At 43.9% G+C, this 26,799-nt stretch overlaps 1 protein-coding gene across 2 annotated transcripts in view; it reads right to left on the reverse strand.

Annotated features, from left to right (window-relative positions):
- The window catches only part of EXOC3L4 (exocyst complex component 3 like 4), a 125,323-nt gene that overhangs the window by 32,410 nt on the left and 66,114 nt on the right, over positions 1 to 26,799 (reverse strand). For both annotated transcript variants that reach the window (XM_033952148.1, XM_033952149.1), the window contains 2 exons: positions 12,014 to 12,131; positions 874 to 996 (listed from right to left, as the gene is read on the reverse strand). In XM_033952148.1, coding sequence (XP_033808039.1) covers positions 874 to 996; positions 12,014 to 12,131 — 241 coding nt within the window. The remainder of the gene's footprint in view (positions 1 to 873; positions 997 to 12,013; positions 12,132 to 26,799) is intronic.

Here is a 26,799-nt window from a genome sequence, read left to right on the forward strand (position 1 = left end):
AGCGCACATGCGCACTTAGGATTTCGTGTTCCCTGCCGCTGTGGTGTGTGATCCGTGGCCGCCAACATTCTGGCAGGGAACATTCTGGCCACTCCCCTCCTCCCGCCCTCACTCACCATGGAAGCCAGGCAAGCTCTCTCCCTGCCCGCGTCCTCGGCAGGGAACACACCTCCCACCCTCACTCGCCGCTGCTGCCGCTGCTGCTGATCCTCCTCTTCAGAGCAGCCTGTGATGGTGGCCGGCTTTAGCGAACCTCGCAGGCTGCTCTCCAACCTCGGAAGCACGTTCCCTCTACTTAAAAGCCTCATGAAACAAAGCAGACAACCGAAGATAACACTTGAATCCAACCAGAACCCCCAATTCTTCAGCTTTCACTGAACTGGAAGCGTTACAGCATCTACATCAACAACTCCAGGCCATGATGGATCTTCAGACTTCATACTAATAACAACTCAAGGCTCCTTTTACTAAGGTGCGCTAAATGCTAAAGCGTTAGTACTTTTTGTTTAGCGCGTCATTTACACCCGCTAATCTTAAGCGCACGCTAAAAACGCTAGCGCACCTTAGTAAAAGAAGCCCTAAGCCTTAAAAAGATTCAGTACTAATTTCTGATGCCCCATCCAGGCGTTCGCTGCACGCAGACATACGGTCGATTTTCCATTCAGTTCACTCCACTAATCGGCCGTACAGAAAAAAAAAATTGTATATCATCTACATGTTATCCATTCGAAGAGAAGTGCTTTCAGCAACTCTTACCTTAAAATAAGAAATCTCACTACGGTTTTGGAAGGAAATGGTAACCAAACCTTTGAAATATTGTATACGATAACATATATGACACCTTCAGGGCATGACAACCAAATGGAAACATACCTTATTATAAGGATGCTTTAAATATTTTACAGGCTGGGAAGCCATTCTGATGGACTCTTTCACTGTGTCAAAAGCTTCAGTGCTGGAAATCCATTTTATTGTCAACAGCTGTCTAAAGTGTGGCTGAAAAACATGACAAGGTCTCAGTGTTCAGTTTACGACTGCTGCTATATGACATGAGCATTCAAATAATAAACCAAGCCATTTAATAATAATAATAATAACTTTATTTTTGTATACCGCAGTACCAGAATAGTTCAGAGCGGTTTACATGACAAGAGACTGTACATCTACAGCGAAATTTACAAATAAGTCAATCAATCAATATAACTTAGCGAGTCGGAAGCAGGCAAGGAGATAGAGAGGTTATAAACAAGTCAATCGGCGTGGCTTAGGAAGTCGGGTGCAGGTAGGTGGGAGGTGCAGGTAGGGAGAAGGCAGGTAGGTGGGAGGTGCAGGAAGGTGGGAGGTACAAGGCATAGTTAAAAGTAGAGTTACAAGGAGGGCGGGAGTCAGAGATATTTGTCAAAGAGATAAGTTTTGATTGACTTCCTGAAAGTTTTCCCACTGATTCTAGAGTTACAGGCAGAACAGGATTTTAATTACTCTTTCTGTAGTGCTCATAATGCTCAGTGCTTACCAAGCTAACAGGGAAAAAGAAAGGACATGTGTTCCTGTAAGCAGCATTATAGACAGGAAACTCAAGCCTAGCTTACTTTCTATTGTTATGCCTACAAGTGGCTTTAAGGAGGTAATCTGATGACGTTTTTCTACTTGTAAATCGAGTTTTTTTCCCATTCATATAAGTGCATGCACTGTTGAGAAGGCACATACGAGGTGGTGCTGAAAAGTTCTCAGCCCAACCAGGAAGAGAATGACATTGATATGGGTCAATCAATGATCTGAAACAATGTTAAAAAACAGAATTTTGTTTTTGCAAATTGGCACTTAATGAAATACGATAACACTCTTTTCAGCTCCAATGGCAAAATAAGGCTCAGAATTTAGGAAGTTGGTTGGTTGGACTGAGAACTTTTCAGCATACGATTGTACTTACATGAATGCTGCCCTTATACATTTCCAGGGGCATGGTGTGGGTGTGGGTGCAGCAGGGAAGCAGTTACAATGTACTTGCATATTTTATACAACATACATACATGCATGGAGCACATGTATATACAAGTTTGCACCTTCTTTGGAGAATTTGTGCACTCTTAGGAATATTTATTTATTTAAAATTATTTGTGGTCTAGGCGTGGACCAATGTAAACAAACAGCAATTAACAAACAACAAAATACAATGGCAATACACATTTTAAAAAATCATAAATCATCTGAACATCTTTACATAATCTTAAAATTACATTTTCAAAAAGATGGTTCAAAGCTGGTTCTAAGTAGGGATATACAGGAAAAATAAATTTGTTTTGCTTTCAGTGTTGCATATAGGTGTGTTTTTTTTTTTTTTTTGGGGGGGTTGTTCCATTTTGTTTTAAAAAGGTTTTGTTTTTGTTTTATTTTGTTTTTTTAAATTATTACAGGGAAAATCTGGACAAGAACAACACTGAAGCGACAGGAAACAAGCATATAGGTCAGGCAGAAATACTCATCTGCCCTGAGCTGATTCCTGTTGGGCCAATCAAGAAAAGAAAACTCAGATTACCAAAAATACAAGACACAACTAGGTATGGACAAACTATAACAAATTCTCAAGAAGCAGAATAGCTCTTACTAGAAGGTGACTATTTTCCTACCCCAAAATCACAGATGAAAAGCTGGCTTGTGCATACTAGCTATTAAAACCAGAAAAAATATCGAAATTAACAAGACACCTGCCTTTTTTGTTGTTTTGCTGACCTTTCAGATTAGACCACTGGTTCTCAGCCACCCTTCCTGTGCCCTATCATCCACCCCCAGCCCCCTCCTGTGTCCTGTCCTCCAGCCCCAACCCTCCTCCTGTGCCCTTTTCTCCTGACCCAGCAATTCCACCTGTGCCAGCATCTGCTTTCCCTTGCATTCCCTCCCTTTCTTCCTTGGGGCTGATGGCTCCAGCTCCCCCTCTCCCTCATGGTCCAGCCTGCCTCCCCCCTCCTGCAGGCACATACCAGCTTGTAGAAGAGCAAGTCAGTCTCTACACAGGCCTGCTCAATGGTGTTTGCAGCCTTCCTGCTGCTGGGTTCATCCTTATGATACAACTTCCTATCTTCGCAAAAAAAGGAAGTTGTTTCATAAGGAAGTGCTCGGCAGAGGGAAGGCCACGAGCACCATCGAGCAGGCCTGTGTAGGGATCAGCTGCTCTTCTACAAGATATATGCCAGCAGCAGGGAGGAGGGAAGATGGCTGGAGCTGCCAGACCCAGGAGCGAGGGGGGAGGGTGGCGCTGCCAGATCCACGAGCAAGGGTGTGTGTGTAGCTGTTGGACCCATGAGGGGAGAAGAGAGTGGGAACCCCAAGGGGGGTAGGGATGGTCGGGGAGCTGTGATCAGGGGAGAGTTCCCCATGGGATCAAAGCTATTTACCGTTCCTGTGGAGAGATAAAAAAAACTTGTTCCTGCACCTGCGGTAAACATAAAATTTTTGCCCATTTCTGCAGTTTTTCTGCGGTTACCGCAGGACAACCATAGAAAAGGGAACTATGTCATTCTCTAGAACATGATTGATAAAGGGTAATGCATTTGATATACTGCCTTTCTGTAGTATAACCAAAGCAGTTTACATTTATTATATGCAGGAACTTTCTCTGTCTCTAGTGAACTCACCGAGGGCCATTTTCGAAAAGGACATCTAAGTCTGATTTGGATGTTTCCAACTAAACATCCAAAGTCGGAAGCATAGAAACATCCATTTTCAAAAGCTGAACAGTTAGATGTCTCCCCCCCCTCCCCCCCAACTTTTTTTTTTGTGAAAATCGACTACTTGAACATCTAGGCCGACAGGTTGTCCAGCCCTTAGGATGAATAAGTTTAGATCCCATTTTTGACCAAAGAAACATCCAAGTTGAAAATGTCTGAATCCAGACCACTTGGATGTGGGAGCGGCCATCACTGTGACAGACTGGCCACAGACCTACCAACACCTTAGAAGGCATTGCTATGAACTTCACATAAAGAGTGCCAGAAGTACATCTCACCATATACCCCTTCTAATTTATGGTGAGCCCTCCAAAACTCCCCCCAACCTATTAAACCAGGGGTCAGCAACTTTTTTTTAAAGAAAAGAGATTTTATCCTAAATGTCCGATCTAAGATTTAGAAAGAGCTGCAATGGGTAGAGAAGGGGGTTTGAGATACGATTTTTATGCATTTAACACCAAAACAAAACTTCAAATATTTACAGAAAATAAAGAAAAACAATTTAATGAGACTTTTGACATTGTATTTCTGCATAGAGTTATTTCATGTTCGATGAGTAGCTGGAAGATTTCAGTGTTAAACAGGATTCGAAGCTTACATCATTAAAATGACTTCTTAGCTTACTTTTGACATCATTCATGTTGGAGAACATCTACTCAATAATACCGTAAGTGAACCCAAAAATCATCAAATTTCAAATACTACTATTCTGAATTGACAATAACAGTTTCAAAAATCAATTGATCTTCCTTTCGACAGTTGGAAATTTTCGTCCATTTGTGATTCATGGCTAAAGTCACCTTTTTTCTTTCTAGATTTACTAGTTCCACTTGTAAAGATGTAAATTTTGAAGACCACACATCTTTGCTTTTCAAGTCTGTTAGTTGTAGTTCAAACTGAGCTGTTCCAATTTTTGGAAACGGCAAAAAAATTTATTCTATTGACATTCGCCACAAGAGGTTTTATGAACTTTTCATCTCTGAAATCTTTGAAGCGACCAGTAAATGAATCATGTATTTTTGTAATAGTTGCCAGAAAGAACTTGCTATCAATGACACTTCCAGTAGTTTCCAGAAAGTTTTTTTTTTAAAGTTTTGAAATGAAACAGATTTCCACTTTGCAAGTCTTCTCCAAACAAAAGTAGTTGTCGTTCAAAGGAAAGGATGGTTTCCAGAAGTGTATTTGCAATGTTACCTCTACCTTGTAGCTTCTGATTCAAGTGGTTTAAATGTGTCGTCATATCAACAGAAAGTAAAATTTATGTAACTGTTCGTTCTTCATCACTGAACGGGTCAGCAGTGATTCCTATAGCTGTCTGTTGCTAACCCGGAAGACTCTCCTCTATCACGTCCTACCCAGGCAGAAACAGAAAGTTCTGAGAGAGGGTGGGATGCGGCAGAGGAGAGGCTTCTGGGTTAGCGGCAGGCAGCTGAATGAATTGCTGCCACTAACCCGCTGAAGCAAGAGAAGTGTGGGAGATACAGTAGCCATGGGAGCTCAACACTGGAGGTAAAATAATTGGCAGGGGTGACAGCGATGGCGGCTCTACGATCGAGTTGAATGCATCTATCATTCTGAGAAGAGCTACAACCATGAGGCCAAATTGCTGCATGTGGCTCACGAGCTGTGGATTGTCGAGCCCTGTACTAGATCCACCTGTCTACCCTCATGGCTACAGGAGACACATATATGGCAATATAGTAGAATTTTGGCTGGTTTTGGTGGGCTCACACTTTCCACCATAAATGTAGTGGTTAAAGTGGCTTATGGGCCTGGGTCCTTCTCACTATGGTTCACTAGCCCATCCATCAGGTTACTTAAGACACCTGTGTGATGCTCTACTAGACTTTCCCATACCAAGTGCTGCTGTTCTCGAGAGAGGCATATACTCTTTCATTCAGAATTTTTTTGAATAGGAGAGGGTTGGTGAGCAGTCGGGGAGGCTGGAAGGGGGGTGCGGTCTTACCTTAATGTATCCAATGGTCATCTGGTCAGTTTGTGTCCCTTTGTGGCACTTAGACGCTTGTATAACAGGTCTAACAGGCAGTGGCATACTAAAGGGGAGTGGGGGGGCAGTCCGCCCCGGGTGCAGCCTTAGGGGGGGTGCACAGCCGGACAGGTCCAGAAAATTCCTGGGCTGCGACGGCACTCAGCAGCATCGGAGCCCCCCCCCCCCACCGCGATGGCACTCAGCGACATCGGCGCCCCCCTGTCCCACGATAGCACTCAAGTTCAGCCTCCTTCTCCCGGCATCAGAACTTCAGATCGGCATCAGGTGCTCAGTCAAAAGCATCCCCTGACTCAGCTTCCTGTTTCCGCCCAGGCAGTTCAGTCAGGGGAAGCTTTTGACTGAGCACCTGTTGCCGATCTGAAGTTCTGCTGATGCCGGGAGAAGGAGGCCGAACCTGAGTGCTATTGGGGGGCAGGGGGGGCGCCGATGCCACTGAGTGCCGTCGCGGAGGGGGGGCGCCGATGCCGCTGAATGCTGTCGCGGAGGGGGGGGGCTTGCTGATCTTGTTGTTAAAATCGGAAAGATGACGGAGAAAGATGGGCCTGTGGTGGATGGAGAGATTGAGAGAAGGGGACTGATGATGGAAGTGGGGGGAAAGAGAGAGAAGGGGCAGATGATGGAAGTGGGGAGAAGGGGCAGATGATGGAAGTGGGGAGAGAGAAGAGGGCAGATGATGGAAGGAGGGGGGAAAGAGAGAGAAGAGCATATGATTGAAGTGGAGAGAAGGGGGAGAGAGAAGAGGGCAGATGATGGAAGTGGGGGAGAGAAGAGGGCAGATGATGAAAGGAGGGGCAGATGATGGAAGTGGAGAGAAGGGGGAGAGAGAAGAGAGCAGATGATGGAAGTGGGGGGAAAGAGAGAAGGGGCAGATGATGGAAGTGGAGAGAAGGGAGAGAGAGAAGAGGGCAGAGGATGGAAGGAGGGGATAAATAAAAGGAGGGTACATGATGGGGGAAAAGGATTGAGTTAGGGAAATACTGGAGGGGGTGAGGGAAAGAGGTGGCGAGCTGTAGGTAGACAGTAAAAAAGGAAATTGATGAGAGGGTAGTAAGAACGTAATCTAGATGGATGCAGAAAATAAATTGAAAAGGAAAATGAGGGAAGAAAGGGATTGCAGAAGAGAGGTGTGGGAGAGGGAAGGAGAGGAGAGAGATGCCAGACCAATGGGGGTGAAAGGAGAGATGGAAGGAGGAGGCATACAGTTTCTGGAAGGGGCATAGAAGGAGAGAAGATGCCATATAGGGGCAGAGAGATGGCAGACAGTGAATGGAAGGAAGAGAGTAACAAGAAGATGAGGAAAGCAGAAACCACAGAAGACAAAGGTAGAACAAAAATTTTCTATTTATTTGTTGCTTTAGGAGATATGTGTCACTGTTTCTGTGGTGTTGCATTGTATGCAGAGTCCAGCTTCTTGCTGGTTCAATTTAACCTTTGTTGATGTATTTCTATTTTATCCCCCCTTTTACAAAACTGTGGAGCGTTTTTTAGCGTAAGCCTTGGTGGTAGCAGCTCTGATGCTCAGAATTCTATGAGCGTCAGAGCTGTTACCACCGTGGATAAAATCTACACTAGAGTTTTGTAAAAGGGGGAGGAGTTAGTTTGTGATGACATATTCCATACTAGGCGAAGGTGTTTTCTGTGTTCTGTGTGTTCGAAAGACATGGTTTTCTGTTAGGATTGAAGGTGTAGGATTGATCTGTACTGGTCTGGCTTGTTTAGTTTTACAATGGGTGTATTGATGTTGTATTTCTCACTGCATATGTAAGATGCTGCCTTTTCCTAGGTACTCATGTGTGATGTGCGGCTTGTTACTAAAAATCATGTTTTTCGTACAGATGGGGGGGGGGGTGCCAAAAAATGATGGGCCCCTGATGTCACATATGCTAGGTACGCCACTGCTAACAGGTACGTTAGATAGATTGTGGGCCCACCGGGACAGATAGGGAAAATGTTTGAGTACCTGATTGTAAAACCGCTTAGATAATCTTGAGAGGCGGTATATAAAAACCTAATAAACTTGAAACGTGACTTGCTCCGAACGTCTTAAGTTCCATCCAGAACATTTTAGAAAAGATTCAATTATTGCCGCAAGACCTCCAAGTTAAGCACATCCGAAACACGCCCTTAGCAAGCCTCCCAGCACTTCCCTTGGAACTCTGAATGCACAGAGGGAGAGACATTTTGCTAGACATCCAGAAAAAGGGTTTTATCGGTACCTGGACATCCTGGCGATTAGGACGTCCAAGTGCTGACTTAGGCATTTTTTTGGACGTTTCAGGTTTTTTTGATTACGAGTCCCACAGTCTAAGTTCCTGTACTAGAGGCAATGGAGGAATAAGTGTTACAGGATCACAAGCAGCCACAGTGAGATTTGAACTAGAGAATGACACGGTGACAAAATTCATCACCGTTCCCGTCCCCACGGATAACCATCTTCATGTCATTCTTTAAGACGAGAGGGAAGAATCAGAGTATGAATGGCCACAACCGCTGATCCGCAAGCTTTGCTTTGAAGAATGCTGGAGTAGAAGGACTGAGGTTGAAACAGACACTACAGAATGACAGTCTCTGATATCCAGAGCAGATATTGTGATGTCATAATGCCTCATTCCACCAGTGCCTAAGAGCCAATCACATCAGTGATGTCACAATGGCTTCATTATCCTTGGCTCCTTGGCTCCCATAAGAATCAGAGTATGGATGGCCATAACCACTGACCCGCAAGCTTTGCTTTGAAGAATGCTGGTGTAGAAGGACTGAGGTTGAAATAGACACTAGAAAATGACATGGGATTATTTCCCGCGGTAATGGGAACGGTGATGAATTTTGTCACCGTGTCATTCTCTAATTTGAACCCAGCCAACTGCACTAATCATTAGGCCAGCGCTCCCTTATTCCAGCCAGCCTCAGATGAAGGCATTTCCAATTCATTTCTCACAGATATAACTTGTAAAGAAGCAAGAATTTCCCACAGAAACCCAAGGCCCTGATTCTATAAAAGACACCTTCATCTAGGCACCTCGATCAGCGCAATCAGAACAGCTGCACCTTATTCCGGAAGAAATTGAAAACCTTTCTCTTTGATGCCTGAACTTTACACGAATCTCTCAGTACAGTCAAACCTCAGATAGCGAGTAACGTGATTTACGAGTGTTTTGCAAGACGGAGCAAGACATCTTAAATTTTAACTCGATAAACGAGCGTTGTCTTGCAGTATGAGCACATATATGTCAAATACGCACAATATATGTGCGTCGCATCACTGATCGTGGCTGAACGCAATATATGTACTTGCAGTTCAAGCGCGCACAAAATACGCACATCTCACGCTGAGCGTGGGTGAACGTAATAAAAGCATCACGCCCAATTCACCCGCAGTATAGTGACTGTTCGAAACCGAGCAAGATCTTGCAATACTAGAGTGCTTAACTCATTTTTAAGAAGTGAAGTGCTAATACGCTACCCTGGTGTTTCTTCTTTTTGCTGTTATGGAATAACCTGGCAGTATCCCTTCAATTGTTGCCTGACCTGCAGAAACTTAAGAAGTTAAAAAAAAACCCAAACAATTTTAATTGTAGAGGCCTTTCACTAAATGATTTGTTGGTGAAATTTTATGATTGTAGCGTATATATATACACGTTTTATGTCATTCCATACACGTATGTATCTTTGTGAACCGCTTAGGTGTAAGCGGGTTAAAAATAATTTTTAAATAAATCAATCAATTTGCCAGTAGGCGCCTACCACTTTGATGTAGGCGGCTACTCCGAGGCGCCTACTGGCAAATGAGCGTGGTTAGGGTCAGATTTGAGGCAGAGTTTGGGTGTGGATTGAGTTAGGCACCTACCAGTGACTAAGTAAATTTAGACGCCACTAGGAGCGAGGCTACAAACGATGCCTAACTAATTTGCATGTGGTAGGGGCTGCTTTTCTCGGCGACTACCTAATTTGCATGTGGTAGGGGCTGCTTTTCTCGGCGACTACCTTAATTTGCATGTGGTAGGGGCTGCTTTTCTCGGCGACTACCTTAATTTGCAAGTGGTAGGGGCTGCTTTTCTCGGCGACTACCTTAATTTGCAAGTGGTAGGGGCTGCTTTTCTCGGCGACTACCTAATTTGCATGTGGTAAGGGCTGCTTTTCTCGGCAACTACCTAATTCGCATGTGGTAGGGGCTGCTTTTCTCGGCAACTATCTAATTTGCATGTGGTAGGGGCTGCTTTTCTCGGCGACTACCTAATTTGCATGTGGTAGGGGCTGCTTTTCTCGGCGACTACCTAATTCGCATGTGGTAGGGGCTGCTTTACTCGGCGACTACCTTAATTTGCATCTGGTAGGGGCTGCTTTTCTCGGCGACTACCTTAATTTGCATCTGGTAGGGGCTGCTTTTCTCGGCGACTACCTTAATTTGCATGTGGTAGGGGCTGCTTTTCTCAGCGACTACCTAATTCGCATGTGGTAGGGGCCGCTTTTCTTGACGACTACCGAGTTAGGTGATGTTTATAGAATCTGGCTCAAAATGCCCTTGATAACGGAGTCATTGCTTTTCTAGTGAGCTGTATGAGATACTTCTCAATAAACTCCGTTCCAAAAAATCTAATTAGCTCTGTTCATTTTTTAGCTGCCAACACCCACTCCAGCAGGGTGTTTCAGGCTTCGACCAGCCTTCCTGTGAGAAAAATATTTCCTGATGTTGCGGCTCAGCCTATTCCCTTTGCGCCTGACCTTGTGTTTTAGAACACATATTTCCCCCCCCCCCCATCAACTAGGTTTTCTACTCGTACATTCACAATAGTCTGCATATTTTGCAACCACATGTGGCCATGGCATATGAGTTGCACATTCAGGACATTAAAGTTTTTTCAAATTTGATGTCAGTCATTTCCGTCACCCAGCGGTAAAAGAACCACACGAGTGAAATTTATTGCTCCCATCACATCTGGCATCCTGCAATGTTACAGACAGCTCGCTTCATCAGTTTTCATCCTGTCCTCTCCTGAGGGTATAAAAATGTACTGTTAGAGCTCCTTTTTTCATTGCCTAAATTGATGTCTCCATTCAATGCATGACAGCCACAGTATGTTGGAAGCAATTTATTTATATACCACTTATATCCTAAGTGGTTTTACATTCAGGTAAAACCTTATCCTTTCCTTATCTGTCCTGGTGGGCTCAACTTAAAAATTATAAGTCCTCTAGGGACATGAAAAATACCCACTGTACTTGAATGTAACTTGCCTTGAGCCATTACTGAGAAAGATATGATCTGAATCCAAATCCAAAATCCAATACCAGGTATAGTGTGAACTTAACTAATATAAAACACTACAAATGTTACTCAGGACCTACAGAGTAAATCCGACATACCATAATAGCAGTAACTTCCATGAGTCACACAAGCACCTACTGTACCTAGGAAAAGACAGTACCAAAAACACTGCAGTGACCCTGGAACATCAAACCAGATTACAACAGATCAATCATGTCTCAAACATGTAGAACTCAGATCTCACCCAGTTTAGAATAAGTAATCACAATGTGAAAATAGAAATAAAAATTCAACTGAACCCCCAAGAAGCCAGACTCTTCATACAGTGCAACACCAGAGAAAGACTGATATATTCCAAGAAAAGTGTGAAATAACTTTTAAGTTTCATGGCTCCACATCATTCTCTTCTTGGTTAGGCTGAGAACTTTCCAGCGGCTCCTCATACTTGGGGGGGGGGGGGGGGGGGAGGAAGCTGTGGAGAAGAGATTGTGATTGTTTTTCATTTTACCGTTTTCTTTTTAAAGTTCGGGGGGTGTTCTTTTCTGGAGCTGTCCTATTGCAAAATGGAGTTCCTTTTCTAATGTTAGTTGTTTTAATTGTACACCGCTGAGTTAGCTTTGGTAGGTAAGTGGCATATTATGCTTAATATACCTGTAAACCTGTACAGGGTGCCTGTCCCAGAACGCCCTTTATAAAATACTACTCAGCGCCAGTTTTTTTTTTCAGTGCAAAGTTTTGAGCATCATTTAATGAATTCAGCCCTTAATGCACAAAGTTTAGCATTTTTTGTTTACACAGAAACCAAAGGATGATTTCTGCGCAAAACCTCATTACAATTTTCCTTTACACAGAACTTTTTTTCAGCAGTGAAATGCATTATTACATTGACTATTTGTGTGGTACAAATTCATGCTAAACATTTACTAAACCACATGCCCTTTGTTAGCACAGTGTTATTACACTGTCCTTAAGAAAGTAACGCACACAAATGTTGAAAATAAATATCCTTACCCGAGTCTGCCGTTTCAATCTATTGAAAAAGTAGTCCTTGAAACTCTTGACTGCCATGTTTAGGATACAAATTGTTCTTTCTTGCAAATGTGAGGTATCTCCATTTTCTGTGTCTGCCCTACACAAATAAATACATAACTGTACCATAAAACTTTTAGGTGGGGTAAAAACAAAAATTAAAATTGAACATCTGAGTTCACATCCAGAGCCAAGGCTGTTTCATGCCAACACATTATGGAAAGCGACTGGGACTTATATACCACCTTTTTTTTTTTTTTTACAGTTATACAACCACACTCAAAGCAGTTTAAAGACAGGTACTTCAAGCATTTTCCCTCTCTGTCCCGGTGGGCTCACAATCTCTCTAATATACCTGGGGCTGAGGCTGTAACTCTAACCACTGCCCCACACTCTCCTCCAGTACAATATCAGGCGTGAGCCAAGTATAGAACAATGAAGCCATTGTGACATCACTGATGAGGTTGGCTCTTATTGGTGGAATGGGGCATTATGACATCAGGGAAAGGGATTGGGACTTGTATACAGCCTTTTTATAGTTTTACAACCGCACTCAAAGCAGTTTACAGACAGGTACTTCAAGCATTTTCCATATCTGTCCATATACCTGGGGCTGAGGCTGTAACTCTAACCACTGCCCCACACTCTCCTCCAGTACAATATCAGGCGTGAGCCAAGTATAGAACAATGAAGCCATTGTGACATCACTGATGAGGTTGGCTCTTATTGGTGGAATGGGGCATTATGACATCAGGGAAAGGGATTGGGACTTGTATACAGCCTTTTTATAGTTTTACAACCGCACTCAAAGCAGTTTACAGACAGGTACTTCAAGCATTTTCCATATCTGTCCATATACCTGGGGCTGAGGCTGTAACTCTAACCACTGCCCCACACTCTCCTCCAGTACAATATCAGGCGTGAGCCAAGTATAGAACAATGAAGCCATTGTGACATCACTGATGAGGTTGGCTCTTATTGGTGGAATGGGGCATTATGACATCAGGGAAAGGGATTGGGACTTGTATACAGCCTTTTTATAGTTTTACAACCGCACTCAAAGCAGTTTACAGACAGGTACTTCAAGCATTTTCCATATCTGTCCATATACCTGGGGCTGAGGCTGTAACTCTAACCACTGCCCCACACTCTCCTCCAGTACAATATCAGGCGTGAGCCAAGTATAGAACAATGAAGCCATTGTGACATCACTGATGAGGTTGGCTCTTATTGGTGGAATGGGGCATTATGACATCAGGGAAAGGGATTGGGACTTGTATACAGCCTTTTTATAGTTTTACAACCGCACTCAAAGCAGTTTACAGACAGGTACTTCAAGCATTTTCCATATCTGTCCATATACCTGGGGCTGAGGCTGTAACTCTAACCACTGCCCCACACTCTCCTCCAGTACAATATCAGGCGTGAGCCAAGTATAGAACAATGAAGCCATTGTGACATCACTGATGAGGTTGGCTCTTATTGGTGGAATGGGGCATTATGACATCAGGGAAAGGGATTGGGACTTGTATACAGCCTTTTTATAGTTTTACAACCGCACTCAAAGCAGTTTACAGACAGGTACTTCAAGCATTTTCCATATCTGTCCATATACCTGGGGCTGAGGCTGTAACTCTAACCACTGCCCCACACTCTCCTCCAGTACAATATCAGGCGTGAGCCAAGTATAGAACAATGAAGCCATTGTGACATCACTGATGAGGTTGGCTCTTATTGGTGGAATGGGGCATTATGACATCAGGGAAAGGGATTGGAACTTGTATACAGCCTTTTTATGGTTTTACAACTGCATTCAAAGCAGTTTACAGACAGGTACTTCAAGCATTTTCCATATCTGTCCCAGTGGGTTCACAATCTATCTATTGCAGCTGGGGCAGTAGAGAATTAACCCCATCTTTTATGAACGCATAGTGTGGGTTTTAGCGTCGGAGCAGTTACTGCTGCTGCCGGCACTCAAACCCGCGCCATGCATTCGCAAAAGGGGCAGCATGGGGTTTGGGCCCACAACTTCAAGGTGCCGAGGCTGTAGCTCTAACCACAGTGCTGTGTTGTTAAAATCTCCTGCGCATGCACCCATGTAGTTTGCTGCGCGCAATTGTCCTAAGCTAAGTTGTCTTGCGCTGAGTTGTCTTCACGCAATTGTCCACGCGCTTTTGTCTTGCGCGCACTTGACTTGCCACCCCTCACATGAACCGATACTTAAATTTTGCCTACACCAAACTTTAGGGCCCCTTTTACAAAACTGTGTTAGCGGGTCCTGGCGTGGCAAATGCAATGCAGTTCATAGTAATTGAACGGGTTGCGTCACATATGCCCTGCGGGAATCGCTAGCGTGGCTTTGTAAAAGGAGCCCTTAGTTTGAGGTGGATTATACTTTAAGAAATACTAGAATAATATTCTAGGAAGTATAAAAACATAATGCAATAAAATAAAATAGTAACATTAGCTTAGTCTAGTGCTTAGAAAGTACAAATTTTGAAAATAAAATAGTCTTAATTGCAGGGTGGAAAGAGACATAATTGACTGAACGGAACATAAGCAGTGCCTCTGCTGGGTCAGACCAGAGGTCCATCATGCCCAGCAGTCCGCTCATGTGGCGGCCCATCAGGTCCAGAACCTGTATAGTAACCCTCTATCTATACCCCTCTATCCCCTTTTCCTTCAGGAAATTATCTAATCCCTTCTTGAACCCCAATACCGTACTCTGACCTATCACACCCTCTGGAAGCGCGTTCCAGGTGTCCATCACCCTTTGGGTGAACTTCCTAGCATTGGTTCTGAATCTGTCCCCTCTTAACTTTTCCGAAAGCCCTCTCGTTCTTGTAGTTTTCGAGAGTTTGAAGAATCTGTCCCTCTCCACTTTCTCTATGCCCTTCATGATCTTGTAAGTCTCTATCATGTCCCCTCTAAGCCTCTGCTTCTCTAGGGAAAAGAGCCCCAGTTTCTATAGTCTTTCGGCATATGAAAGGTTTTCCATACCTTTTATCAATCTCGTCGCTCTTTTCTGTACCCTCTTGAGTATCACCATATCCTTCTTAAGGTACGGCAACCAATATTGGACGCAGTACTCCAGATGCGGGCGCACTATCGCCCGATACAACGGCAGGATAACTTCCTTCGTTCTGGATGTAATACCTTTCTTGATAATACTTAGCATTCTGTTCTTCGTAGAGGCCGCTGCGCACTGTGCCGACGGCTTCATTGTTTTGTCCACCAGTACCCCTCTAGGCTACTTTCACCCATTACCAGCCCTCCCATCATATAGCTGTACATCGGGTTTCTGTTTCCTATATGCAAGATTTTACATTTCTCCACGTTAAAGTTCATCTGCCATTTATTAGCTCACTCTCCCAGTTTGTTCAGGTCCCTTTGTAAATCTTCGCAGTCCTATTTAGTCCTAATTCCACTAAATAGTTTGGTGTCATCTGCGAATTTTATAACTTTGCACTTTGTCCCTGTTTCTAGATCATTTATAAATACATTGAACAGCAGCGGGCCGAGCACTAACCCCTGCGGAACTCCACTCGTGACCCTTCTCCAGTCCGAGTAGTGGCCCTTCACTCCTACCCTTTGCTATCTTCCCAACAACCAATTTTTGATCCATCTATGTACGTCTCCTTCCACCCCATGGTTCTTCAGTTTCCGTAGTAGTTGTTCATGGGGTACCTTGTCAAAGGCTTTTTGAAAATCCAAGTATATGATGTCAATGGGGTCCCTTTTGTCCATTTGTTTGTTAATTCCTTTGAACAAGTGCAATAAGTTCGTTAGGGACGATCTTCCCTTGCAGAAGCCATGTTGGCTTGTTTTCACAAGTACATAAGAAGGTAAACTATTTTACAGTTTAGCTGCTAAATATGGAAAATTAGTGGAAAAGATTATAAGCAATTTTAGGAAGGAATTGAAAGTATCAGGTTACTTCTTATTCTACACCTAGAATTTAAGATTTTGATAAGTCTGATCATATAAAGAGGTGCAACACCCTGAGACATTTTATAAACCAACAACAAATATACAATGTGGACAAGTCTCTCAGTTATGATATCAACAACAATACGACTTGTGGGTAAGATGTAAATAGTAATTTTCTTCCTAAGCAGTACTCTCAGATACCTGTGCTGTTAATCACGAATGATTTCTTTTAAACAGCTTCAACAGGTTAAGGATATCATTCATTGAGTACTGCTTTTTTGTTTTTTTTAGTGCCAATGCTCTGTGCACATACTTGTATTAGAATATAAATATAAATATAAAGTGATTTGTGCAAAGATATAAACTTTAAGACAGCACTTATCTTAGAGCTGTCCTAGCCCAACGGGACCCGTTTCGCCGATTCTTCGGCTTCTTCAGGGGTCGTGACACTTAATAACTAAAATAAAATAACATAAACAAGTGTAAAGTTTAAAACTCTATAATACTATAAATTATCTTAAAACTTTTTCAAAGTGCGGTACTTACTGGGCTGCTCTGCCTTTGATTTGTATAGCAGAAAATGGCGCTAGCATTGTCAGTAGGCCACGCATGCGCTATAACAGCAAGCTCATTAAAAATTCATGACGTGCTCGCGCTGATGTTATCTTCTGTATCTAAATTAAAACACTGCTATATTGTATTAAAGCCCATTAATAATGAATTAGAGCCTATTGAAAATAAATTTACAGAAGCCAAATATGATTATACATATTACCATTAATTAGATTTGAATTTAAACCTGAAATTCAATTTAAAAGAACGAGCTCCATTCCACTGTGGTGTTCAAGCCCGCTGGTTTTAAAGAACCTAATTTAAAAATCCAGCGAATTCTTTCTGCATTAAGAGTCTTTTACGATCTCCCCCTCTTCTATCTGATACAATTTTGTCAAAACAAAAACATTTTAAGTCTTGAAAATTACGTTTCATTATAGTGCAGTGTTCAACCAAGGGGGCTGTTTGTCTCCCGTATTTCAGATTAGATTTATGTTCACTGATCCTGATTTTAAACGGTCTAGTGGACATGCCCACGTACCACTTCTCGCAGGGGCAAATAATTGCATAGACAATATAATCTGAAGAGCAGGTTAGAAAATGTTGAATTTTATAGATCTTTCCATCTTTTGGGCTGATGAATTCTTTCAAAGGTAATGTTATAGCGCATGCGTGGCCTACTGACAATGCTAGCGCCATTTTCTGCTATACAAATCAAAGGCAGAGCAGCCCAGTAAGTACCGCACTTTGAAAAAGTTTTAAGATAATTTATAGTATTATAGAGTTTTAAACTTTACACTTGTTTATGTTATTTTATTTTAGTTATTAAGTGTCACGACCCCTGAAGAAGCCGAAGAATCGGCGAAACGGGTCCCGTTGGGCTAGGACAGCTCTAAGATAAGTGCTGTCTTAAAGTTTATATCTTTGCACAAATCACTTTATATTTATATTTATATTCTAATACAAGTATGTGCACAGAGCATTGGCACTAAAAAAAAACTAAAAAGCAGTACTCAATGAATGATATCCTTAACCTGTTGAAGCTGTTTAAAAGAAATCATTCGTGATTAACAGCACAGGTATCTGAAAGTACTGCTTAGGAAGAAAATTACTATTTACATCTTACCCACAAGTCGTATTGTTGTTGATTTTATAAACCAAGCAATAAAGTTTAAAATAAATTCTCGCTTCCATCGTTCAATAATTTTTATTGAGTTTTAAAAATAAAATATAGATAACAAAAATCTTAAAGAATATCATCTCAACTCAGTTAATACATTGTAGATATATAAAATAAAAAAAAATCAACAATCAATTATCATTACAATACAGACACGATAATGTACCTCCCAACACTCCCTCCTCCCTTCCCATCCCCCTACCCCCTCCACCCATCCCATTCCCAAATATTACTAATAAATAGTGCTTCACTTTCTGATTACAAATGGAATGAGTTCACTACAAAATTGCGTGCTCTGACTGATAATTGCTGTATATAAGTTTCCCAGGTCATCCAAAATTTACTCTGTTTTTTATAAGACGGGGAGGTCGCCACCGCCCCCGATACCACTCACCACTGCTTCCAAGGCTATCATACAGGCACATTTTTGGAGGGAAGGAGGGGGGGGGGTCAGTGGCCACTGGGGAGTGAGGGGAGTCATGTTCATATCCTTCCATTAGTCATCTGGTCTGTCAGGGAACTTCTTTGGCACTTATTCATTATTAAAACAGGTCTAGTCCAAATTGTGCCCTGGACCATATTCTTAAACGTTTGATAATGGCAGAAAAACATCCAACACAACCAAGAAACAGAAGATACTACCTTCCCAAAGTAGAGAGGCAAGAAAACCAGTGAAGGTGCTCAATTCCTTTAATGTTTCTTACTGAGACTCAACATGTACGTGTTTTGGCCTAAAAAGGCCTGTTTCAGGAGTCTGAGTTATAATCATCCAAAGGGGTTTAGCAAACATCACCTATTATTATTGCCTTGTCAATAATGTCCATGATAATAAAGCAGCAAACACTCTGCTTCTCGACATGTGCATCAGAAACTGATTGCAAAATGTACATCTGCCCATTTTTGCCACTTTTTGGATATTTTCCTCTTTTGAAAATGAGCCCCATAGACAGATAAAACAGAGTTAACAAGCGTTAAGATAGAAAACATGGGTGATTGACTTAAGGAAAAATTAAGAATATAAGAATTGCCATATTGGGCCGGCCAAAGATTCATCAAGCCCAGTATCTAGTTTTCAGCAAGTACCTGGCAAGATCTCAAGAAGTAAAACACATTTCATGCCGCTTATCCTAGGAATAAGCAGTGGATTTCCCCAAGCCATTTCAATAACAGCTTATGGAATTTTATTTTAGGAAATTATCCAAATCCTTTTTAAACCTTGCTAAACTAACTGATTTTATCACATTTTCCGGCAACAAATTCCAGTTTGTTTTAAATCTACTACTTAGTAGCTTCATCGTATGCCCCCTAGGCATAGTATTTTTAGAAAGAGTGAACAAGCGATTCCCATCTACCCTTTTCACTTCACACAGTATTTTATAGACCTCTATCATATCCCCTGCCCTGAATAGGGTTACCAGATTTATTCATGAAAAAGAGGACACATAGCTCCGCCCTGTTCTGCCCCAAGTCCCGCCTTATTCTACCCCTAGACCTGCCCCATTCTGCCCCAGCCCCGCCCCCACATAAACCTCGTCTCTTCTTCCCCGAGTCTGGGCCGTAATAGAAGGGCGTCCGAGCATGCGAGGATGTGACACGATGACGTCGCATAAGTGTGATGTCATTACATCTGTGCATGTTCAGAGGCCCTCCAGATGCGTTCCCCAAGCTAGGGGGCCTTCCAAAATCCGGACAATCTGCCTGAGTTTGAAAATCCATACAGGCACCTGGACAGTCCTCTAAAAAGAAGATATGTTTGGATTTTCCTGAACATCTGGTAACCCTACCTCTGAGCCCTAGCTGCTTTAGCCTTTCCCCATAGGGAAATTGTCCCATCCCTTTTATCATTTTTGTTGCCCTTCTCTGTACTTTTCTAATTCCACTATATCCGAGATACAGTGACAAGAACGGCACACAGTGTTTGAGGTGCGGCCATAGCACAGAGCGATACAGAGGCATTACAACATTTACATCTTTGAGTACGAATTTAGAAAAAGTGCAGGAAGATGATTTTCAGCTAGAGCAGGCGTTAATCGACAAGTGCTGCATATCTGGTGGGAGTGACTAGCTAGTTAGTCGCTTCTTCCATTTAAGGCTTAGGAGAAGAGTCAAGCTTTCATCTGCTTCCTTAAGAGAAACAATCTTGCTTTAAGCGGAGCTATTCTGCGTGTGGGTTTTCCTCTGGAGAAGGCTTATTGGTCATATCATGCGATTTCTTTTGGAGAAGGGATATTTGGTTAGGGATATTTCTTTGGGAGGAACCTTAGTATTTATTTGTTCAATTTTCTATACCGTTATCCCAAGGGAGCTCAGAACGGTTTACATGAATTTATCCAGGTACTCAAGCATGTTTCCCTGTCTGTCCCGGCAGGCTCACAATCTGTCTAAAAACCACCAGGCCAATCGGGTTTTCAGGCATGTCCTAATGAATATGCATGAGAGAGATTTGCATATAATGGAAGTGAGAGGCATGCAAATCTGCTCCATGCATATTCATTAGGGCTAGCCTGCAAACCCGATTGGCCTGGTGGTTCTCCAGGACAGGGTTGGGAACCACTGGTCTAAAGTACCTGGGGCAATGGGGGGATTAAGTGACTTGCCCATGGTCACAAGGAACAGTGTGGGTTTGAACCCACAACCTCAGAGTGCTGAAGCTGTAGCTTTAACTACTGCACCACTCAAGAAATCAAAATGTAGCAAAAGTGAGCCAAGTATAGGACAATCAAACCATTGTGACATCTGAGGTTGGCTCTTAGGCATTGGTGGAATGAGGCATTATGATGTCACAATACCAGCTCTGGTTATCAGAGGCTGAAACTTTTCACAGTGTTTATTTATTCAATTTTCTATACTGTTCTCCCAGGGGAGCTCAGAATGGTTTACATGAATTTGTTCAGGTACTCAAGCATTTTTCCTGTGTGTCCCGGCAGGCTCACAATCTATCTAATGTACCTTGGGCAATGGGGGGATTAAGTGACTGGCCCAGGGTCACAAGGAACAGCATGGGTTTGAACCCACAACCTCAGGGTGCTGAGGCTGTAGCTTTAACCACCACGCCACATTCTCCAATAGAAAGCATTGAGGAAGATTCTGTGCTTCAACTACTCTGGTCTATTTCCTATAAGTCTAATACACATTTTTAATCTCCTTGTATATAGCACTAATAACTGGTAGCACTAGATTTCAAAACAAATTTTGATCCTGCCAGTTCCTCTCAGTGCCAGACGCCTCCCATTGCTATGCATCTTTCAGCCCTTTGCCCAGGCTTGCTCAAGCCTAATAAATTTTATGAGCCTACTTAAGCACGTAGAATGCTATTCTACAAGCTCAAGTGCTTTCTAAAATTACTCCCACAATGTGTTCTAAATTAATTCCAAGGTTTGTGTTTGCATATAAATACTGGTATCCTAATGTCACTGTATTAAAGAAAGTATTTCAGGTTACAGAAAATAGCAGAAAAACCATCCCATACATTCTCTACTAGAAGACTTGTGCAGTCTATGGCAATTATTAACCAGATACTAATCTGGTCATTTTATTTTGCAGTTGATTGTGACCTTGATTTCATCATACTCTCTCAAATGTAAGTTTCACGACAAGTGGTTATATGCTGCCATCTACAGGCCAGAATGTATAATATTTCTTAAGAATGAATTAAAACAAGTATGATCTTTTGGAAAGCAGTCTCAAGTAGTCCATAATTTCAGAAGAAAATGCTCACATTTCCATACAATAACCCAGGGGTCTCCAAAGTTCCTCCTCGAGGGCCGAATCTAGTCAGGTTTTCGAGATTTCTCCAATGAATATGCATAAGATCTATGTGCATGTACTGCTTTCAATGCATATTCATTGGGGAAATCCCAAAAACCTGATTGGATTTGGCCCTCGAGGAGGGACTTTGGAGACCCCTGCAATAACCTGTAGTATTGCTGCAAGTTAAAAGAAGACAAGACTATCCTTAGCAGTGCAAATTAGAGATAGGACCTCAGATTACAGACATTGGGGGCTAGTGGCTAGAATCTGAATCTGGGCGGTGTTCCAGTAGGAGGGATTAGGCACCCGCCTGCCGTCGAGCATTGGGGCGGAGGGGTGTTCCAGTAGGAGGGATTGGGCATTCTTCTGTCGGTGATCGGGGGTGGGGGTGGGGTTCCAGTAGGAGGGATTGGGCATCCTCCTGTTGGTGATCAATGGGGGGGGGGGGGGTGTTCTGCGATAAGCTTAGTAGCGTCTACAATAACCCGATTCTCTAACCAGCGTCTGTAACATAGACGTCAGTTACAGAATCGGGTTTATTTTAGACGGCCTTAGGCTCAGTTCTATATAGGATGCCTGTCGGCTTCTGAGACAAGGCGTCCTATCCAGATTCCGGCCCCTTATGTCTAATAAAAGCTGTTGCTACCCACTCTTCTCCATTTTTATAATTATTCACATCATTCCATCAACAAATAATCTCCTCCAACTTCTAAAGATATCACAGATCTTACATAACTACTGATCATACAATCCGTTCACATAAACACATCAACAAATAGTTGTGTCTTCAAGAATTTCTTAAAGGCATCTCTAGGCTTACATAAGTGCAACTGACTTGGCAATGTGTTCCAGAATTTCACACCTGCAACTGAGAACATTGAATTTCTAACTCTAGCATGCATTATTTTCTTCTCCTTTTCTGTAGATAATCTCATAACATTTTCAGATCTTAATGCCTTTCTTGGACAATACAACTCCAGCATATCTATATGGAAAATAATTTTTTCTCTTTCTCTCAAACTTCAATAAATCTGGGGTTCTCAACCCCTGTTCTTGCCAGTTGGAATGGTGCATCAATATTATATTTTTGATTGTGAGGGGCAGTTCCATTGGACCCCTACAGTATCTGCCTGCCCTCTGTGATTGAAAAGGTTATACTGATACTAGTCTTTTAGCCCGTTACATTAATGGGTGCTAGAATATATGTCTGTCTGTCTTTCTTTCTGTCTCTCTCTCTCACGCTGTCTGTCTTTCTTTCTGTCTCTCTCCCTCCTGCTGTCTGTCTTTCTGTCTGTCTCTCTCCCTGGCCCCCTTTGTCTGTCTGTCCTTTAGAGAATGACATGGGGAAAAAAATCTGTCCCCGTCACCGCCCCGTCCCCTGCTCACTGTCCCCTTCACTGCCAATTCCTTCACCGCCCCGTCACCGCCGTCACCGTCACTGCCATCCCCTTCACCGCCCCGTCACCATCACTGCCATCCCATTCACCGCCCCGTCACCGTCCCCGCAGCATCCATATAAGCCTCAGTACCGCGAAACACCATGAAGACAGAAGAGAGTCCTGCCACTACTACTACTGCACTAAGAATCTGTTTCAGTGCCTCTGCCCTGTAGTAAAAACAGAACATAAAATAAATCAATTGACTTGTCCTCCCTTGCAATGACGTGTCCCCCATGTTCACCTATAGCTCGAATCAGGTCAATTGTGCACACTAAAAATGCCCACCTGAGCACATAATCATACAGATGCTGCAGTACAATGACCAACAGGAGGATCTGGAACGTGAGCGCAGGCAGGCAGTGATACAAAAACAGCAGACACCCGACCAATTGCAGCATTCCGCCATCTCCCTCCCTCCACCTCACCTTAGATGTAGAGTATGCCGGCTTTCTTTTTCGCCCAGCCGCACGTGCGGCTGCTCATTTGTTCAATATTCTCCTCTGATGCAACCGGAAACAGGAAGTTGCAGGAGAGGAGAAGATTGATCAACTTGAGCAGCCGCGCGTGCGCGGCTTTTTGAACGCATGCGGCTGGGCGAAAAAGAAAGCCATCATACTCTACACCAGTGTTTTTCAACCTTTTTACACCCATGGACCGGCAGAAATAAAAGAATTATTTTGTGGACCAGCAAACTACTAGGACTAAAATTTAAAAACCCCGTTTCCGCCCCATCTCCGCGAGCTCGGTCACCTCAGGAACTATAGAAAAATAGACAAATATAGTGCAAAATATAGACAGCAGATATAAATTCTCAAAACTAACATGTTTTGATCACTAAATTGAAAATAAAATCATTTTTCCTACCTTTGCTGTCTGGTGATTTAAGAACATAAGAAGTTGCCTCCGCTGAGGCAGACCAGAGGTCCATCTCGCCCAGCGGTCCACTCCCGCGGCGGCCCATCAGGCCCATTGCCTGAGCAATGGTCCCAGACTATCCCTATAACCTACCGCTACTCTTATCTGTACCCCTCAATTCCTTTATCCTCTAGGAACCTATCCAAACCTTCTTTGAAGCCTTGTAACGTGCTCCGGCCTATCACAGCCTCCGGAAGCGCGTTCCATGTGTCCACCACCCTCTGGGTGAAAAAGAACTTTCTGGCATTTGTTTTAAACCTGTCTCCTTTTAATTTTTCCGAGTGCCCCCTTGTACTTGTGGTTCCCTGTAATCTGAAAAATCTGTCCCTGTCTACTTTTTCTATACCCTTCAGGATTTTGAAGGTTTCTATCATGTCTCCTCTAAGTCTCCGCTTTTCCAGGGAGAACAGCCCCAGCTTTTTCAGTCTGTCAGTATATGAGAGGTTTTCCATACCTCTTATCAGTTTAGTTGCTCTTCTCTGGACTCCCTCAAGTACCGCCATGTCCTTTTTGAGGTACGGCGACCAATACTGGACACAGTACTCCAGATGCGGTCGCACCATTGCACGATACAGTGGCAGGATGATCTCCTTTGTCCTGGTCGTGATACCCTTCTTAATGATACCCAATATTTTGTTTGCTTTTCTTGAGGCTGTGGCGCACTGTGCCGACGCCTTCAAAGACGTGTCCACCATCACTCCCAGGTCTCTTTCAAGGTTACTTACCCCTAGCAGTGATCCTCCCATTTTGTAGCTGAACATCGGGTTCTTTTTCCCTACATGCATGACCTTGCATTTCCCTACGTTAAAGTTCATTTGCCATTTTTTGGCCCATTCTTCTAGCGTCGTTAGGTCCCTTTGCAGATCTTCGCAGTCTTCCATGGTTTCAACCCTGAGGTAGAGTTTGGTGTCATCCGCAAATTTAATAACTTCGCAATTTGTTCCCGCCTCCAGGTCATTTATAAATATATTGAACAGGAGCGGTCCCAGCACCGACCCCTGCGGAACTCCGCTAGTGACCCCATGCCAGTCTGAGTAATGGCCCTTCACTCCAACCCTCTGTTTCCTGTCTGCCAGCCAGTTTTTGATCCATCGGTGGACCTCCCCTTGCACCCCGTGTCTCCACAGCTTTTTAAGCAGTCTTTCGTGCGGTACCTTGTCAAAGGCTTTTTGAAAGTCAAGGTAAATGATGTCAATGGATTCCCCTTTATCCACCTGTCTGTTTACCCCCTCAAAGAAGTACAATAAGTTTGTGAGGCATGACCTACCCTTGCAGAAGCCGTGCTGGCTCGACTTTAGCTGTCCATTGTTTTCTATGTGTTCATGAGTCTCTGGTTGCATTTCCTTCTGTCTATGTATCCTTTCTTTCATTTCTTTCTTTCTGCACTCAGGCCCAAGAATTGTCCCTTTCTATTCCCTCCCTCTTTCCTTCCTATATCCTTAGTGCCCCGGTGCCTCCTTCCCATGTCTTTAGTGCCCCTAGTGCCTCCTTCCCATGTCCTTAGTGCCTCTTCCTGTCTTTAGTGCCCCCAGTGCCTTCTTCCCATGTCTTTAGTGCCCCCAGTGCCTCCTTCCCATATCCTTAGTGCCTCTTCCTGTCTTTAGTGCCCCCAGTGCCTCCTTCCCATGTCCTTAGTGCCCCTTCCTGTCTTTAGTGCCCCCAGTACCTATTTCCCATCTCTTTAGTGACCCCAGTGCCTCCTTCCCATATCCTTAGTGCCCCTTCCTGTCTTTAGTGTCCCCAGTGCCTCCTTCCCATGTCTTTAGTGCCCCCAGTGCCTCCTTCCTATGTCCCTCTCACTGCCTTCCACACTTTGTCCCCCCCCCCAAAGCCCACCTGCCTATCTACCTCTCTCCCTCCCTCCCTAGCCAGCCTGCTGCCTCACTGCCACTCAAAAAAAAGCCACTCTCCTTCTTTCCCCCTGCTCTTACCGCCATACTGCAGCTGCTAAAGCCGAAATGAAGTCTTTCCGACGTCAATTCTGAAGTCAGAGAGGACGTTCTGGGCCAGCCAGGCAGCAATTGGCTGGCCCAAAACGTTCTCTCCGACGTCAGAATTCATGTCGGAAAGACTTCCTGTCAGCTTTAGCAACCGCAGCAGGGCGGTAAGAGCAGGGGAAAAGGAGGGAGGCTTTTTTTTTTTTTTGCGCCTGTCCCTTAATCTTGCCGGCCCTGTGCGGACTGGCAGAAATTTCCTGCGGACCGGCAGTTGAAGAACAGTGCTCTACATCTAAGGTGAAGTGGAGGGAGGGAGATGGCGGAACGCTGCGATCGGGCGGGTGGGGACCGCGCGATCCTTGCTTGCCTCACTGCGGAGACAAGTTCATTCACCGCTCCATGGGGCGGTGAATGACCTTGTCCCCGTCCCCGCAGAGGCCACTATTTTTTCTTCCCCGTTTCGGCGGGTTACCCGCAGCTACTCGTGGCTAGCCGCGGGTAACAACCACCGTGTCATTCTCTACTGTCTTTCTGTCTCTCTCCCTGCCCCTGTGGCTTTCTTTCCTTTCTTTATCTCCCTCCCGCTGTCCATCTTACTTTCTTTCTCCCTCCTCATGTCTGTCTTTCTATCTGTCTCTCCCTGCCCCCTATGCAGTAGCAGCATTTTCTCCCCCCCACTTCCCTGATCAGCAGTCACAGCAGCAGTCCCTCCCCCTCCATTTCCCTGTGCAGCAGCATTCCCCCCAACCCACTTCCCTGTGCAGCAGCAGCATTTCCTTCCCCCTCCATTTCCCTGTTCAGCAACATTTCCCTCCCCCATCCCAGTTCCCTGTGCAGCAGCAACAGCATTTCCTTCCCCCCACTTTCCTGTGAGCAGCCGCAGCAACATTTCCTCCCCCTCCATTTCCCTGTGCAGCAGCATTCCCCCCAACCCACTTCCCTGTGCAGCAGCAGCATTTCCGTCCCCCTCCATTTCCCTGTGCAGCAGCCGCAGCATTCCCTCCCCCTCCATTTCCCTGTTCAGCAGCATTTCCCTCCCCCCATCCCAGTTCCCTGTGCAGCAGC

The sequence above is a fragment of the Geotrypetes seraphini genome, chromosome 7 (assembly GCF_902459505.1).
Source record: "Geotrypetes seraphini chromosome 7, aGeoSer1.1, whole genome shotgun sequence".
Lineage (NCBI taxonomy): Eukaryota > Metazoa > Chordata > Amphibia > Gymnophiona > Dermophiidae > Geotrypetes > Geotrypetes seraphini.